Source organism: Delphinus delphis, chromosome 18, assembly GCF_949987515.2.
Source record: "Delphinus delphis chromosome 18, mDelDel1.2, whole genome shotgun sequence".
Lineage (NCBI taxonomy): Eukaryota > Metazoa > Chordata > Mammalia > Artiodactyla > Delphinidae > Delphinus > Delphinus delphis.
In genome coordinates, this window is record NC_082700.1 from 11,362,572 (window position 1) to 11,381,425 (window position 18,854).

Consider the following 18,854-nt stretch of genomic DNA (forward strand, 5'->3'; position numbering starts at 1 on the left):
AATGACGACTTTTCTGAGGTTTTATCAAGGCCCAACGGTGTGTAAGAAGACACTGTTTCCGATGTGAATCAGGTCACCTTCTTTCTCACCTCACTCCAATCAAGAGTACACCTCCTGGATTTCTCCTGAAGGGAAATATGAAAAGTGGCATCCAGAGGAGCGTCCCGGTGGCTTAAGGGTTAAGGGAGCGGTTCGAACCGGCCCGAGCGTTGGGGGCTTCGGAGGGGGCGCGGAGGCAGGAGGCGCCGCAGAGCGCGCGCACAGACCCTCCAATAAACACAAAGGAGGGCCTGGGGAATAGAAACCCAAATCCACTTGTAATCGTACAAGAGATTCGGGCATAATTACTTGAGCAACCTAGATTAAGATTGATGAGCCTTTAAAGTGGCGCTTTAGATCGACCGCTTCGCCCTTTGGAAAGAAAAACCTTATGGAGCCGAGGTGGACCCCGACTCCGCTCGGCTCAGGCGGAAGCTACCCGCCCGAGACCCAGGCCGGGAGTCCGCGCGCCCGGGGGCCGGGCCCCCCGGAGCGGGCTCGTCGGGGATAGAAAGCCGTAAAGTCAAAGCAGGGGCTTGGCGTTAGCCTGACCCGGGCAGGCGGTCACGGTCGGCGGTGCGGGCTGACACTGACACAGTTTGCTCCATAGCCACCCGTTTAAGCGCGACAGCAGCCGACCGATTCCTCTCTGGTCCTCCCGCGGCAGAAACGCCCGGCTTTGTGCAGGACGGTCGTGGATTCGGTGTGTGCTGCTCCCTGGAAGCGCGAACTCCGCTGCAGTCCCCGCGCCGCCGGGCTGGGCCTGCTCGCTGCGGCCGTGGCGGTGGCGGTGCGAGCCGGTCTCCCCGCGAGGAGCCACCCGCCGGCGGGGGGGGCGGGGGGGCCGGGCCTGGGCAACCGCAGGGGGCCTGCCTTTTCATTGCTTTCCTCCTGCTGTTACTGTGACTCATTTGTCTGCATTTGGGGGGGGCGGGGGTGGAAGGGAATATGATGCACCCTTGCTACAGAAAAACAAATAACATTTTTTTGATTTCTAAGTCTTTATTTTAAGTCGAGGGTAGAGAAGAATGTCCCCCCTTCGGGGAACCTTAAAGGAGCAGTTAAGTAATGCCACTTTGAATTAATATTCTAATATGTGAAATTTGTAATTTTCGACTTTAACTCAGATGGAGGGAATTCGAAGTCAGCGCCTTAGTGGGCACACTTTCTAAAACATTTCTTTTACTGAAGCTTAGTCTCTCTCGTCCCACAAGTTGAGAAACAACACTTTTCAAATGCTTTTCTGAGAATCGTTTTGTTCAGGTGTCTTACAATTTCATCATTTTTGACCTATGCTCGGTGAGAAAAGTCACTGCTACAGTTTTCTTTCTTTTCTGCATAAAAATGTATTTCATGTCCGTGTTTGCGCGTATATCGGTGTGCGGTGCGCCTTAGGATGTCGATATTAATCTGCCTGCAAGATGCAAACCCGTTAGCGGAGTGGAATTTATATATTAGACCCTATACCCCTTCACGTCCTCCCGCCCATCCTGGGGGGACGCTGTTGCCCAGAGGGACGGGGTTTTCACGGTGGCTGGTCTTTGGGGACGGCGCTGACTGCCCAGCGCGTATCTCGGAACGCCGTTGATGCTCAGTGGAGAATCGGGGCCTTAAGAGAGTCCGTTCTGCACTTTTAAGCTGGTTAAGGTCAGCGCCTCACTAACCATGTAGGATTTCTAAGCAGAGGTTGCAGACTAGCTTACTGAAAGTCACTTATTCAATATTCTGATCTCTTGAGATTTTATAGAATTATTTGTCTCTAGTCTCGTTATAAGGTAGTGTGTAAAAGCTAAGCAGACTTATCTCACGTGAAAGACATAATATAGACACTATTTTTTCAGTGCATATCTAAAACTAAAAGCCTGTGGTACCCTTCTGGGAGGGAGCGGGAGAGGGGCGCAGAGGCGCAGCCTGACTCCCGTACCCTCTCTTTCAGGCCCAGTTGTTCTCAGCACTCCTGCCCAGCTCATTGCTCCTGTGGTGGTGGCCAAGGGGACTCTTTCCATCACTACGACAGAAATCTACTTCGAGGTGGATGAGGATGATCCTGCCTTCAAGAAGATCGACACGAAAGTGAGTTTGAGTGATTCCGTGTACAGCACTGGTGGCTTTGTGGCAGGAAGTGGTTTTCAATTTTGCTTGGTTTTGAATGACAGTGGGGGAGGGGAGCACATTCTCATCCTTATAGAAAATAAAATGAATGAAATAACACATGCTCTATTTTATGGGATTGAAGAATATATTAACTTTAAATCCTGTATACCAGAGCATGCACATTTTAACGGTCTCTCTATGAGTGCCTTTGTGTACACTTCGGCAGATTTGGTAGTGAAGCCAATTGCTCCCAGGTTCCTGGGGTACAGCATCTCAGGCTCTCTGGGAAGACTGGGAAAGGTCTCATGACATTTCTTACTAAGATCACTTTTAATTTCCAAAAGTGTACATTGCAGTATGAATAATAATTCATTAAAAGGTTGTAAGAAAACTACAGAGCACATTTAGCTCTAAATTCATCTCCGTTATTACATCCAGTTTTCATCTCCTGAAATAAGAATGGGTTTTATGTGTGATTTTAAGGGGAAGAGAAATCAATTATCTGAGAAGCTTTCATTTAAAATGTGTATACATAGTACATACTGGCGCTCAGATGTTTAAAGCTTGTATTCTTCTGTGGGTGTAGTGCCAGACAGTATATATTCTGATGATTTGAAATGCATAAATATTTGTTTATTATATCTTATTTTGTAAATTTTAAAACCTGAGTATTCAACAGCTCTATACCTCTACAGTTCTTCTGAAATCAATTTTATTGTTGTTTTAACTTTTATATTATCGTGCAATTTGTAAACTTTTTTCCTGAGGCTAAGAATTCAAGAACATAAGTGTCATGCTAGATAATCAAGCATCATTTTACAAAGATCTTCCTTTGAAGTATTTTTCAGAGGCAGTTCTCAAATAGCGAAAGGCAAATGCTCCCGTAGATCCAGAACCTTATTATTTATATTTAATTTATATATAGAAGTAAAGCATTCTAAAACACTATTTGTAGAGTAGCAATTGAAAGTCTAAAATGTACCCCCACCTGAGTTAACTAACTACCCTAAGGCCCACAGGTGATTAGCCCCTCCCGCACTTGTTGACTCTTAAAATACTCTGAGGGATAATCACAGGACTTCTTTAACTTCTAGCTGCAGAAGAATGGCATTTTGAAAATGAGTTTGAATGTAGTGCATATGATTTTAAATAATTTAAAATTTGTCTTTATGCTTTTATCATTGGCTTGCCCTATGAAGTAATAAGTAATTTTGGATTTCTGATTCATTTATTCTGCCAGTGGAACCCTTACTGCATAAAATAAGGCTTGGCATAAAATAGGTCAGAAATTATCTTCATTTAATTAGCGTAGTTAGTTTTCATATACAAATTTTAAAAGTTTTATTAGGATTTTGTTAAGTTCATTTCCTCTGAGTTGGTCTGATTTTTAACTCAGCAACCTTGACTGTCATGACATATTTCATCATTATATTATCAAAAATTCTACAAAAATATTAACCCAGAAGAGCAAGCTTTCAAAGGTAGATTTAAATTGCGTCTGTTGTAGAATGGACTAGTCTTATAAGTAAGTCAGAAACTGACAGTAGATCACTGTATTCTGTAGCTATACAAAAAGAGCTTTTCGCCAATATTTTAAGGTTTTATTTTTAATTATCTCATTAGCATATTTCTCAGAAGGTTTAAAATATTCAAGTGGGTTCAGTTTTCAAAGTGAAGCATTACATCTTTTGACAGGAAAACAATTTAAAGTGAGACACAACAACTTTTATTTTACTTCATTTATTAGCTTCTAATTAAATAAAAACCAGCAACAGAAATTAAAATCTAAATCACAAAAGTAATTATCCAGTGTATTTCAAGTGCATTTTTCAAATATATAATTCAGATATTCAAGCGTTATTATATAAGCTGAATTCAAATTTCTTTGAATATATTTAAATAACATTTCAAGTATATTTATGGAATGTTAGAAATAGAACAAGCAATATATTTGAAACAAAATGTAAACTTTTTAAAGTTCAGACACTTTCAAAGACAGATAAAAGTACCAGGAGGAAATCTACCTTTAAATTATATCTTTGTTAGTGGAAAATGTCTGGAAGTATCCAAAATGGCCATTTAACTTCTGTTCACCAAATCACAAAACACCAACATCCACACTTTCAAAGACAACGTGAGATCACAATATTTGTTACAAATTAAAATATACATTACACTTTCCTTCAGATGGCATATCCAAATCGTGTTTACTCACAGCCAGATGCACCTAAATCGCCAGGATTGCTATAATCCTTTGATGGTTAAGCAGTGTTCACTGTGGTCTTGCATTACAGCCAGGCTGTTTTCCGGGTGTTACTGTGTCCTTTTCAAGGGAGATACGAAATCCTTTGTAAAGAATTCTTCTAATACTTGTGAGTTTGGGGTGTTCTCCATCCGCTTTCCCTACTTCTTTTTCTCCCCTTGGAGGGGTGGGTGAGATGATGCCTAAACGTTGTGTTAGTACTCCTTTTTAAGGAAGAGATTGTTTGCACTGTCCAGTGGAATATTAGATAGGAATCGAACAGGAAGTTTACACTTAATGAGAACTTTAAGAATAGTATAATCACATTTCGGCTCTCGATTCAATTGTCCTCTAAAGTTTTTCCAAACTTTTCGGGTTGGTCAGGATCTCTCTTGCCAGTCGCCACGTTTGTTTGGCAGCGTTCTCGAGAGCCGAGTGAGGTTTGCCTTGAAACAGATCTAAGTTCGGTAGGAAGTAGTGAGGACACCGCCGGCACTGCAGGCAGGAGATAAGTTGCAGCAAAATCCCGTTAAGCCGGTCACCCAGGCAAGACTCGTCCCAGTCCGACTCCCGGGGATGCTTTTCACACTCATAGGAAACCAGAGTCTTCATGTGGTAATTGTTCAGGGGCTGGCCTGGCAGTTCAAGGTGACGGTCCCGTAAGGTTTTGAGGATGGAGAGGCATTTCTTCCTGCAGCCCCCCATCTGCAGTCTGTTCTCTGCCTCCGCGAACTGCAGCACCCAGGCGTCGCTCTCGGCCGAGCTCTGCTTGCCGGCCAGGGAGTGGCACTCCTTGGACAGGAGATTGAACCCTTCCGCCTTGACCTCCGCCACCCGGTTGGGTCCCGGCCAGGGGATGTGGGGAAGTGGCCAGTGGGCAGCACTCCGGGGCCAGATCCCGGTGCATTTAAAAGCCGGGGTGATCTGCACCACGTACCTATCTCGGATTCTCAGTTTCACTTCGCTGGTGTCTGCCACCATCTTTACCACATCCCTGTAGCTACATTTGTCTACCGCTTGAGCCACCAGCGTCTGAAACCTGGACCGGATTTTGCGCGCCGAGAGGTAGCCGGAGGCGGTAATGAATTCCACCCAGAGGGACATGCTTCTCTTGCGCCCGTCGCTCAACTTCAACACCGCGCAGCCGGGCAGCGAGCCGTCGTCCACAAAGTTGAACACCCCCATTTGGTTAAGGTAAAGCACCACTTCAAATTCGGTGGGGGAGATGACCTCGAGGCCCTCGTAGCGATTGTCCATCTCGTTGAGAGAGCTGATGAACCGGGGCTCCTGCACTTCCACCTCCTTCAGGACGTCGGAAACTACTTTGCAGACTTCCCGGATAGTTTTGGCAATGGCAGCTTTCCTGGCTTGGCATTTTTCGTTGTAGTATTTATTCAGATGGTAGACCAGCTTGGCCTGGGCCGCGATCATGTTGGGGCAGAGATCCGGATTGTACACCGGAGTCTCGCAATAAGCTGTGGGATCCAATGCGGCTGCTAGAGCTGGAGCCAACTTCGGTGGAGAAACGGGCCGCCGCGCTCAGAAATGTATCAGAAACGTCTTTCCGAAGTGCTGCAGCGGTGGATTCCTAGCGCCGCTTTCCCCTTCCTTTTATCTTTGAGCCCAGCCGGTCTTAAAGTGAAAGGTTGTTCTCCCCCCTCTCTGTCTCTCTTCCTCTTTTAAAGAATCCTTGTGTGAGAGAAACACATGGAGAGATCACCTTCTCAGTCATAAAAACAAAAGTTGCGCTGAGACCCAGCAAGGCTCTTCCAGTAGTCAAAATAATCAACCCTTTCCGTATTTATTTACGCTTTCCCGTAATCATGGTGTGTGCAGGACTGTTAGTCAGATGGAGGAAAAGTGTGCTGAGTGTGTGTCGGGGGTGAGTGTGCGTGTGTATATGTCAGAAGAAGCTGCGGTTGGTTTGTCTAAGAGCCCAGATGCACTCGTGTGGAAATTATAAAGGCAGGGCCAGGCAGGCTGGCGGCCAATCGCCACTGGGCTCGTCACCACAGCCTCTGTCAGCTCCAGCCCGGCTAATTAATCCCCCCTCGTGGATAGAGGCACACAAACTAAAGGTGGGAGGCTGCTGCCGGGCAGAAAACCACCCAAGCCACCTAGACAGTTTTGGAGATCAAGAGGAATCTCTCAGCTTTGGTATTAATTGAAGCATATTGACGTTTTGAAAAGACTTGGCAAAGTGGTTCTCTTCTGTGTTTGAAAACCCTGCTTGTCTTTTTACTGAGGAAATGCAAATACAGGTGTACTAATGGTCATCCATCAATTGGTGAACTAGATGGGGTTTTCTAAAACAAAAGTCACTAACTTGCATTTAGAGGACGATCATTAATGCCTGTTAATCCTCGAGGTCTTTTTGAATGCAGGGTGGGAGTTTGCTCTTTCATGTATATGCAAGTTGGCTTTAGATGGACTAATACCTGTATAATTTTCTGGATGTTCTATGTTAGAATGATTTTTTTTAGATGTTATGCGGTGTTTTACCTATGTTTTCTCTCATTTGCAGTTGTTGAAAGGAATCTGAAAATTATTGCTGTTAGATATTGTCTACCTCAGTTTAAGTTAGGATGTTTCAAAAACGTTTAGTACACCCCTCCCCCCATCTGCAGTGCTCTTTGTACTTTGCCCAACATTATAACCAGGACACTAAGTTTTGTACGCATTGGCAGAAATATTTGTGCAGTAAACTATCTCTGTGATTCAGAGGTTATTTTATTGTGAGTTCCTAATGAGCTGTATTTTAATACGTGAAAATTCAGGAGAGATCATCTAACCTACTGGCAGATACCTAACCTGAAAATTTGTAGGTTTGGGGTTTCTGTCTTGTTTACAGATGCATAATTAAGGGTATATCTCCTCTCCTAAGGGTCCTTAGTGGTCACCTGACAGTAGACTTCTGATTTTATACTATTTCATGTGACTTGATTAAGGGAAATGGTTAAGATTTTTAAAGAAAATTAATTTGCAGTCATCGGGGTTTTAAATTTAAGTATCATTATTGAAAACTTTGAGAGAAAGCAACATTTCTAAATTTGGGAACCTTGAAAAAGGAGGGGGAAATGGATTTATGTAGAATATTTTTTTTTTCCTGGTGGTACCAACTGTGTCCTTAATGTACAGGAAATGGAAGAAATACTACGTAGGGGTTCTGTAGTTGTTTTTAAACCTAGGCAGATTTTTAATTCCCTACCTTTAATTTTGATGCCATCTCTTTCAAATTAAGAACATTTCCAGCAAAATCCTATAATTCCTGGAACAGGTTTGTAGGCACTTCCTTTCAGAGCCACTTGTAACAAGATTTTGTTCAGGGCTCCCTCTTTTTACTCAAGCTTTTGATTTTTTTTTTTTTTCTTCTTTGCACAGGTACAGCATCATACTTTCTTGTTATCCAAGAGTGGGAGATTTCGATTTAGCTTAAAATAGTACATTAGATTCAGGGCTCACGGCATCCACCTACTCTGTTCCCCAAGAGCCTTTCATTCCCTTAGGAGCAGGGATTGGGCGCACCCGCCAGCCCCTCCCCACTTTGCCAGCGATGCGGGTGAACGCGTTGCTACCTTTTGGCAGTTGGAAGAGGAGGAAGAGGAGGCAAATCAGAGCCGGAGAACCTGCGGCCAAGAAGGCGAAGATGTGCCCTGGTCTCTGGGGAAAAGCCACCTCTGTCCCCACACAGTGCAGGTCCTGCGTGCTTCCCGCTGGTCCCCTCTCTCCGCTGCTCTACACTCCCGGCCCATCCTTCCTTCTTCTCTCTGCTGCATGTCCCATAGGCAGGCTTTGGTGTGTGTGCGTGCGTATGGGTTATTTTAAAACCCTACTTAATGTCCCAGGTTTCTCCACGTTCGCTCCAGGCCAGGTTCTCTGCCCTCGCGCCCCCCTGCCCGGCCGCGGCCCGGGCCCACGTATGGTCGCGGCCGAGCCCGCGCTTTCTGGTCGCGGCGCTGAGCCCCGCGCGCTCTTCCTTGGATTCAGGTCAGAGTGGCTCGGTAGAGACCTGGCCCCTCGATTTCTTGGGCCACCTGCAGGTGCCCCCGATTGTCGAGGAGGGGAGGCAGCCTGGGACGCAGAGGCCCCAGGGCCGTTCAGGGGACCGTGGCGCGGCCGTCCGGGTGGGTCTAACTGGAAGGACGCGAGGGGCGCCGGGCAGCCGCGCTGGAGCCAGGCGCGCAGGTGGCGCATCTTCGAGGCTCACTGTGAGGCTTAATTGGGTTAAAGCAAAGCTAAACGCCAGAGCACTTCGTGCAAACTAATTGGTGTAACCAGGGCCTTTTCACTAACGATTTGCACTTTGAAGAAGAAAATGGATGGTGAGAAAAGGACTAAGAAACTCGTTAGTCCTAGAGTGTTCCCGGGAAGTGAAGTCATTCGGTTTCAAGGACGCTGGGACTGTGTTTTGTGAGCTGATTCCTTCAGCACCCTTTACGCAGGGAGCTGACAGTGATTTACATAACATAGGATTCAGGCACCCGTCCTTATTACTGTGGGTGAACTGGGCGCCCTAGAATAATATTTCAGCGCAAGTAGCGCTTGTTGCTGCAACACAGTGATTTTCTATTACACTGAACACGTGAAACGAATTGCCTTCTGTAGCTGATCCTTTCAGCGATGTCAGGCACCTCTCATTGTTGAAGGGAAAATTAAACTATTCTGAGTGTGCTTTCTATCCCGTAATTTTTTGTTGTTGTTGTTCAAATGACCTACGGAGTTCTGCTGATTTTCATCTAGGCTTTGGAAATAGACTTGTTTTGTGGGAGCAACTTATTTAACTATTTTGTAGTAATTTTTAAAAAATATCATTTGGCCTATTGAACTAGTTATTTTATGATTGTGTAATACATGGAGATAGCTTAAAATCGCTTTATTTACTTCTGTGAAGAGTTCATAAAACAACTCTAATGACACCAGTCTTAATTATATTTTTTTTTTTACTATAAATATAATCATAGTGGTTAGTACTAGAATGAAAGCTTGCGTGTGTCCCATGCTTTAGGATATAAATGCTTAATTGTTTTCATTGGTATGCTCTTCAGACATCTTTGACATGAGCTAATAATAGAATGATAATTGAAGAAAACTGACCTAATTGAAGGAAAAAACCCCAAGAATCTCAGGATTTAATGACAGTATGAGATGCTTACATTTGAATGGTATTTGGGATTGTAAGGTCTAACCGACTTGACTTTTCCATTCTATTTACTTAGTTTATTAGGAAGCCTCAATATATTTTTTTAATACATCTTTACTGGAGTATAACTGCTTCACAATACTGCCCTAGCCTCTATCACACAACAAAGTGAATCAGTCATATGCATACATACATCCCCATATCATACATCCCCACATCCCCTCCCTCCCGCACTCCCTATCCCACCCCTCTAGGTGGTCACAAAGCACCGAGCTGATCTCCCTGTGCTATGCGGCTGCTTCCCACTAGCTGTCTATTTTACATTTGGTAGCTTATGTATGTCAAGGCTACTCTCTCCCTTCGTCCCAGCTTCCCCTTCCCCCCAACCCTTGTCCTCAAGTCCATTCTCTATATCTGCGTCTTTATTCCTGCCCTGCCACTAGGTTCATCAGTACCATTATTATTTATTTTTAGATTCCATATATATGCGTTAGCATGCGGTATTTATTTTTCTCTTTCTGACTTCACTCTGTATGGCAGACTCTAGGTCCATGCACCTCACTACAAATAACTCAATTTTGTTTCTTTTTATGGCTGAGTAATATTCCATTGTATATATGTGCCACATCTTCTTTATCCATTCATCCGTCAATGGACATTTAGGTTGCTTCCATGTCCTGGCAATTGTAAATAGTGCTGCAATGAAAATTGTGGTACATGTCTCTTTTTGAATTATGGTTTCCTCAGGGTATATGCCCATTAGTGGGATTGGGCAGCCTTGATTTAAAATGTGCAATTATGAAAAAAATTGGAGAAAGTCACAAGCATACCATTATCATAAATTTTAGGAGTATTAATGCATATAAAATGATTAACTATTGTGATCCTTAACACTTTCAAGCATTCAAAATAACAATGGCAAAATAATTTTTCCTGAAGTGCTAATTGCTAGGTAACTTATCCCTCCCTTCTGTAAACCTACATAATTTATATGAGACACAGAAAGTAATGTGCAAATAGGCACCTCATTAGGTTAAAGAAAAACTCTATTATGTTGAGAAATGTAGGAATGCAAGGTTTCTGTGTTTTAAAAAAACTAATTTAAATGTGAATTGCCTGTTCATGAATTTAAGCAATTGTGACCTTTCATCTGGAAAAATGTATCTGTTAGTTAGAGGATATGTATGCACACACATGTTAAATGCTCACATAGATATTGTTTTATGTTTTTTCATTATCTGCTGGCTGCTATTCTATTCACAGGTATTCATGAATTTAAAGTTTTATTTTTTTAATATGTGCTTATTACACTGGGGAGATGAAAAGAATATGAAGTTGAGTTTATTAAATTATTTATCCCTACTGCTGGAGTGGCTTTGAAGGCTCATTGTACGCATCTGATTTCTGCCCCCGTCTTCTCTTTTTTAAATGCACCCGGGCTATTTCATCTGTTTCATTCTGCCAGACACAATATATTTCTTCTTTTACACTAGAGAAATTAAAGACAGATATTTGTGCAGGGTTTTCTTTATGTGTCACATTAAATAAAGTAAAATAGAGGGAGTTTTTCTGGTAATCTAACTTGATGGCATCTATACCTTTCTTCCTGTTGTGACTCCTCGTATAAGACCGCCTAAAACAAAATAGCTTGAAAGCTTCCAGAGTTTCAATGAGTTCTTAAAATAATTATTTCATATTTTAATATCAGGTTTATGACAAAGTAGAGCAGAGAATTGAGGTCACTGTTTGCACAATTTAAACCCTATTTTATTTCTTTAACCAGAGCATCCTGATAATTGTGGTTAAGTTTTTAAAATTATTTTCTTAATTCTTCACTTGAATGTTCAAGACTGTTGCCTCAGTTTTCCTCATCCCCCTAGTACATGATAATATAGTCACGTTGGTAGTAAGGAATTCTTTTTTTGTTTTCCTACAGTGTTGCTTAGTAAATTTGTTATTGGTATTAATAAATGTTGAAAAGAAAGTAACTTTGAGATTAAAAATGGAAATTGGAAGGGTACTTTACAAGAATTATCACCACTGCTAGATTTGCAGATTTGAGGTGATTCTGGATAACTCTGGCCAGAACCTTTCTTTTGGTAGAAAAAAGAAATTTAAAGCCTGGGTTATTTAGATAATTGTCTCTCTTTCCTCACTTCATTTGAATGTATACACAGCGGTGCAGGATATTTTAAGTTGCATCTGTAAACTAACAAATTTGAGGGACAAGGTTGTCAACCGAAAGATTTTCTTATTCTTCACAATCATTCGTGATCTCTAACCCTTTCCAAACATTTAAGGATATTGGGGTCAATCAATCATTTGTTGAGTATTATGGCGGAAGTATTGATTCCAGTATTCCAATTCCCCGCTGACCCTTTAGAAAGTCACTGTTATCTTTATAATCTGTAAAATTTAAATTCATTTTACTAGATTTCAGCTTATGTTTTTAATTTGGATATTATAGACATATTGTGACAGGATAAATGGGCTCATGTGATTCTTTTCTACATGAATATATGAAAACTAGGTATTCCTTAACCCATTACTAACATGGATTTATAGACTTTTGCGTATATGACTACATCTTTAGTACTCTTAGTACGGTACAGTTTTATTGCACTTAGAGAAAACAATGGAATCAGATGTGATTAGTGTCTGTTAATCTGTACGTCTGTAGTGGGTCATCCAGGACTGCATAGCTCTCATTACTATCCCAGACTGTGTGTGATTAAGCCACTGAAAATGTTCCACGTAACCTTGAGACTAGAGTACAGAATGTAGATAATCAGCTTCCAGTGACTACATGTCTAAAGTAACATTTCCTATTCCTAATTTACAGTTTCAGAGCTTATTTTTTAATGAGCAAAGCAATTCCTCTAAGCTAGGATTTATTTTTTTAATGATCAGTAACTGGAGTAAGTAATAATTTAAAAGGATAATTACACTAATAAAAACCTATTACCTTTATCACATATATTATATGCAATAAAATAAATACTTTATAGAAAAAGATGGAAATCTGTTTATGAATAGGAATTTCCTTTATAACTTCACATATAGTTACAGATTATAAACATTTTCTGAGAATAGATCACCTAAATAATATTTAATTTCCACTTATGTATGATTATTTTCACGATTCTAATAATACATTTCAGTGTACCTATGTGTACTATTTCTTGAAAGCGCAGTTTTCCCATATGATTTGTCAAAAATGTCAAGTCAAAAGTACTAATAAGTTAATACTTTTTAATCTAGATATGTTTGTTTATTTTATCTTAACATCTAGATCAAATTAAAAGCATGAAGAGCGTAAAGAGTTTGTAAGACATAGTGTCTCTGAAAAAAACTTGTGAACTCAGTGGGAAAAAAAGGTATAGATTTATTATTTTATTTTTATGTGAAATCTATTTATTATTAAAGTCAGGTTCATTATGTATGTTTTGCATACACTACTGATCTAGTCTATGATTTTTCAATGTGAATGTTCCAGTCTATGAATTCTGACAAATGTGTACAGTCATGTAACATCTGGGACATAGAACACTTCCATGGGCACAAAAACAGTTTCCTCATGCCCCTATTTTACTTTTTAATTTGTAGATGTTATGATTCATTTATAAGTGGGTGTTTTAGTTTTATATCCAAAAAACTTCAGACTATAAGCACCTTTAGTTATTCCCCTAGAACTTACTATTTTATCATGCTTCTAATTTAAGACCAGTTTTAATCAGAGAGCACCAAAGTAGAGGCAAAATGTAAAATGCTACTTCAGATGTACAAGCAATAGGTTCACAGTTTTTATTTTACATGAAAGTTGTTTCTTTTCAATATGTGACATTAAATGCTTGGTAAAGGATTCATTTTCAAAGGAACTGGTAATATTTGTTATGCTCTCATGAATAAATGTATTAGATTTAGGAATATAGTTTACAGTTTGCACATCAAAATACATATTAAGAAACGGGTGTTCCTCATGTAAGTTACCAATATTTGTAATGTTACTAGCTTTATGTCATTAGAGAAATAAATCTCCTCTCAGTATTTAAGTTACATTTTACTTTACATTTTCAGTAAATTAATCCTCCCTTTGAATGATGGTGGGGGGGACAAGGCCAAGGAGTTTATTAGAGCTAATATTAATTAATATATACACATTCTTGGAACATATGCTTCGAATCCTAATTTTGTATAAATATACATTGTCACTTAAATTTAGATGGTTATAAATACTACAAACGAAGAATTCTTAAATTGTAGTAGTGCAAACATATTCATTGATAATGAAGCCCTTTCAAGTCTTTTGCCTTTTTACAACTTGGAATAGTACAACTAGTCTTCTCTTTTCTTCCTCCAAGATATAAAAATACAAAATTATTTAAATGCTTTCTGTTATATATTTTTATTTGGCAATTATAATAGGAATTTTAATGTTATGCATGCTTACAGGCCTATTAAGAGAAGTTATTGTTTTCTTAATAATCTTAAACCATTTTTAGGAAGTACACTCTTTTTATGGTTTGCAAAATAGCCTGTGCATGCAGGCTGTATGTACACACACACACACACACACACACACACACACACAGTGTTTCAGATAGTAAAAGATTGAATTGGCCTCTATACATTTTTTACGTTAACCTGTTAAAAGGAAACATCCACTAAATATAGGATTCTTGTCGCCACCAGGATTTAATATCACATCTGCCAGATTGTTCTGTAATAACCCTTACAGTTTTCAATAATACCTTAAGAGATTGCAGCTAAATGGATTTTTAAAGTAGTAATAACTGGAAGTTCCAACAGTATTTATCCAGTCATATATACTATGGCAGTTTTGAATGTCATGAGCTTTTAATTGCAAAATTAAGAAGTTTAAACATTACTTGTCATTCTGTCCATATAAGTAAAAATATATTGCTCAGTCACTCCCATACATCATATGCATGTGTATACATAAAAACACCTTCACTTACTTAAAACTGTTTTCACTTTTTTTGCAACAGGCCAAGGTTAAATTTTTTGCAACGTGAACCTGTATTTGATAAGCAAATTGCATAACTCACTGGGGCAGGGGGGAAGTGTGGGGTTTTTTGGTTTGGGTTTTTTTGTTGTTGTTGTTGTTGTTGTTGTTTCCCCTTTTACTAGCAAATTCAGTTCTTCATTTGTTTTGCCCTCCACGCTGCATTAGCACAGTTTTCCCCTGTGTGCATCTGCCAGTGTACAATTTAGCCACGGGCATCTGTAGACCTTGTGGTGATCAGTATTGCAGGCAAAAGCCATATGTGTTTAAATAAAAAAAAAAAATCTCTTTATTTCATTTGCTGTTTTAACTGGATGGATAACTTTTGTGCCTCAAGACAGAAGAAGAAAAAATACAGAAATAATTAATTGCCTCTATTCTTGAGGCAGTTTCCTTTCCCCCTCCAATATGGAATGCTTGTCAGCTTTCCTGATAAATGACTGCATGTATTTGCATAGATTTTACATTAACACAAAAATTAGTTTTATTTGTGGAAAACTAGTTTACATAATAATATAAAACCTAGTGTTATTGATTATGTTTCCAAGCATTGATGATTTTCTAAAGGGATTGTAGTCTTATTTTTCAAAGATCTGATCAACCTATTTCTTAATTTAAACTTTCTTTTGCTTTATATAGTTTTGCACTATACGTAAAAATGTTAAAATTTGAAAAATTATTTTCTAGATATATTAACCACCGCTGTTTCAGATCCATGGTGGGTAGCACTCATTTGGTAAAAAGATTCTGATTTTAAACTTTTGCCGAGGAATATTTTTAAATACACATTATCAACTACATACACCTCCAACAGTTGGCAGATTGCATCTGTGCCAATGATTTTAATTTTCATATTCATGTCATCAAAAGGATGTGTACTATATTGAGTGTGTGTACTTGAGTTCACTCCTGAGACATTATGCATTGTTTACAACCAAATTTAAAATATATCTGAGAACTATCCTTTCTATCTTCAGTCTGTTTCCTTAAATGTACTTAATCAATTGATCACCCTAATGCAGCCTTGAAAGAAAAAAAAAAAAAAACACTCTGCTGGAGCTATTTGGGTGCTGAAAACAATTCTCCTTCTCTGAGTGGTAGGCAGTAGATATGTATTCATACTGTAATCTGGCATCTTGTTGTCTAGAGGCAACCTGCTAATTATGTGCTATCATTGTATTATCCATGTTATGGAAAATCCAAATATGTTCACTGTTGTTAGTTAGATCACAAAGCTTTTCATAAAATATGCTTGATCCTCAAGAAACCTACTACACTTAATGGCAACCTAAACCAAGAGTGTCTCTGCTATTCCTTGATTCTGGGACACCCTGGGTGCCAGCTGTCACAGCTCAGCTAATGATGACAAATGCCCCTCTCTATGCAGATTGCAGAGCTTGCAGGCTGCCGTGAAAGGCAACCAGATTACCTTTCTTCAGATAGTAACTTAACCTTTTAAACTCATGTCAGAATAAAATCATCAGCTGTGATCGTTTCAATATCTGTGTCTTTAAAAACAAAAAAACCAGAACAATATCAAATTACACTGACTTTTTAAAAAAATGTTTCCAATTTTTGTAATTTATATTGCTTTACCATTGAATGCTATAATCTTCTTAAATCAGAAAGTCTAGGAAAGATATACTTCACAACCACACTAGAGTGTGTATTTGAACGCTGAATATAACTGAAGTAGTGTGAATTATTGAGAAAATTATCCAGATTGTTTGGGCGAGAAAATAGGCTGGTGAAATTTTGAGGGAATTTTTTTTTTTTTTCCTTCTCTTCAGCTGCGCCGTAAAGCCTCTGTTCTCCTGCTATGTGTATAGGCCCAGCCTGTTCCAAATAAATGGTAAATTATTTCTTTAAAATTCTATGGATTATTCCAAAATGATTTAGGGGGTAGTTGTTTACTGATGATAGTCTTCTCTATTTTCAAACTTGAGCTTTTGTTTTAAGTTGTTAATTTGTGCTGTAGAAATTTGTTATTATATTATGATCCATATACTATACAGATTATCATATACTACACAGATTATTTAAAACATTAATGAACGCTGTTAGCCATAATGTAATACAGGGAGATAAGTGGCCTTAATTATTAAATGAGGTAATACTTTACAATTGCAACATTCTTTTTGATTTACAAAAGACTTTTATATGCATTTATTCATTTGATACTTAAAATTCTGTGAGTTGAGAGATGGGTGATAAGGAATGGGGACCAGTACTTAATGAGCATTTAATTTCCTTCAATCCTCACAAGTAGTATTAGTTCACATTTACAAATAAAGAGACTGACGTTTAGAAAGGTTAAATGTCTTACCAAGGGTCACAAAAGTAATTGCAAAACTAGGTCTGTCTGACTGTGACTCCTGTTGGCACTATGGTATCTAGACTGTATATTGCAGAGCTGTATGTTTATGTGTAAGTATGTATGCATGAGTGCACACATGCGTGTCTTGTCTACACCCAGAAATAACTTTAGCAACTGCTACTAGGATGTAAGTGTTATTCTGAAAAGAAACTACGGGCTTACATTTACATTAAGAGTATGATTGATGAGTTCTAAAGATTGCGTTCTTTACACGAGGTTTTTAATTAAGTAAATATTGAGACACTTTTTATGTTATCAATTTTTATTTTATAATAATATATCGATCTATCTCATAGGGAGAAACTACTTAGGAAATATACATATACTATTTAATAAATATCAAATTGGACTAATTCACTTACAGAACCACTTCATTGCAAAACCTAAGTTTAATGGGATATACCTCTTTAAAAATGATGAGAAATAATTCTTCCACAATTACTTGAAGTATCTGTATACTTTTTTTATACATACAGTTTTACTCTGTGACATTAATGAGTTGTATAAGCCATAATGCTATACATCTTAGCTCAAGACACATCAAAAACTCCCTTTTATCCTGAATTTAAATACAGTCATTTCCAAGAAAGCTATCTGAACACCAACTGTTTTTATGCCTCGCTAAACTTTTCTTTGGTACAGATACTACAGTATAAGGATTTTTATCAGTGATACATCTATTATGTTATAAATGCTTTACCTTTATGTATTTTAGTTATAGAATTATTTATAATTACTAGTCAGTACTAATGCTTAATACGTTGTGAGTATTCCCCTGTATATAGAAACTATAAAGAATTTATAGTGAACATTTTATTTAAATGTACCAAGCAGTTAGTGCTAGGAATCACAAACTAATTCTACCTCATATGAAGACATTTTATGTCACAGCAGGAGAAGACTTTAGAGGAGAATGTAATGCAAGCCTCCTCATTAACTGTCTGGATCTTCTCTTTAACATTCCTAAGGAATGCTCATCCAGCCTCTGTTTTTATCCCCATTGATGAGAAATTCATTATCTACTCAGATGGATACTTGCACGTACAGACAGTTCTAATTGTTTAGAAAAGCTCTTCCTAATACTGAAGTAAAAGTCTCTTTTTGACACTTTCACCTTTTGGTGCCGTCTGTATAGACTTGCCCCTTTAACAGAAATAAGTCCATTAAATTCAGAATTTAAGATACCAAATTGAGGGAATTCCCTGGTGGACCAGTGGTTAGGACTCCGCGCTTCCAATGCAGGGGCCATGGGTTCGATCCCTGATCGGGGAACTAAGATCCTACATGCTGAATGGCGTGGCCAAAATAAATAAATAATTGAATAAATAAATCTTTCTATAAAAAAAAAAAAGACCTTAAAGTGATCTTTCCAGTCTTTAAAAAAAAATGATACCAAATTGAATACGCTCTGGCCTTTTAGACGTCACACCTACAGCACGTCATCATTCAGGATCCATTCTTGTACATCATTTCCTTCAAGTGTGGTGCCTAGAATTCATAACTCCCAAAGTGGACTGGAGAATACAGAGTAGAGAAAGGCCTCTGTGAAACAAGGCTGTTATTCCCTTTTTGGGGGAACCTCCGTAACCCTGTTGACAGTTGCTAAGCTGCGTGTCAACAAATATCTCATCTGTTTAAACATATGTTACTGGGGTCCTAAGTACATGACTTCTTTTAATTTATCCAGCTCATTTTATCTTACTATTTTTAGCTATTTTTTCCATGGTTTGATTTACAATAAGTTGTGTGTTATTGTTTTGAATATGAATTAACAAGCATAACAATTCTTTCTTAAAATTTGCCCTAGGCCACACATAGAACATCCATAGCCGAACAGAATTTAGTTACAATGAACTCACTGTTTTTGCTCAGCCTAGGTATACTAAGAGGTTGATCTACGTACTAAGATCTGTGGATAGATTTTTTTTTTTTTTTT

General features: G+C 39.0%; 2 protein-coding genes across 2 annotated transcripts in view; one reads left to right on the top strand and one right to left on the bottom strand.

Moving 5' to 3' along the window:
* The window catches only part of NBEA (neurobeachin), a 628,524-nt gene that overhangs the window by 425,885 nt on the left and 183,785 nt on the right, over nt 1-18,854 (top strand). The window contains exon 40 of the mRNA XM_059996030.1: nt 1,976-2,112. Coding sequence (XP_059852013.1) covers nt 1,976-2,112 — 137 coding nt within the window. The remainder of the gene's footprint in view (nt 1-1,975; nt 2,113-18,854) is intronic.
* Nucleotides 4,727-5,806, bottom strand: MAB21L1 (mab-21 like 1). Its single transcript, XM_059995798.1, has one exon. It carries the CDS (start codon nt 5,804-5,806, stop codon nt 4,727-4,729), a length of 1,080 nt encoding a protein of 359 aa, XP_059851781.1.

What these genes read in the sequence shown, in the direction of transcription:
- MAB21L1 (XM_059995798.1), bottom strand. Translation starts at nt 5,806, where the DNA reads ATGATCGCGGCCCAGGCCAAGCTGGTCTACCATCTGAATAAATACTAC.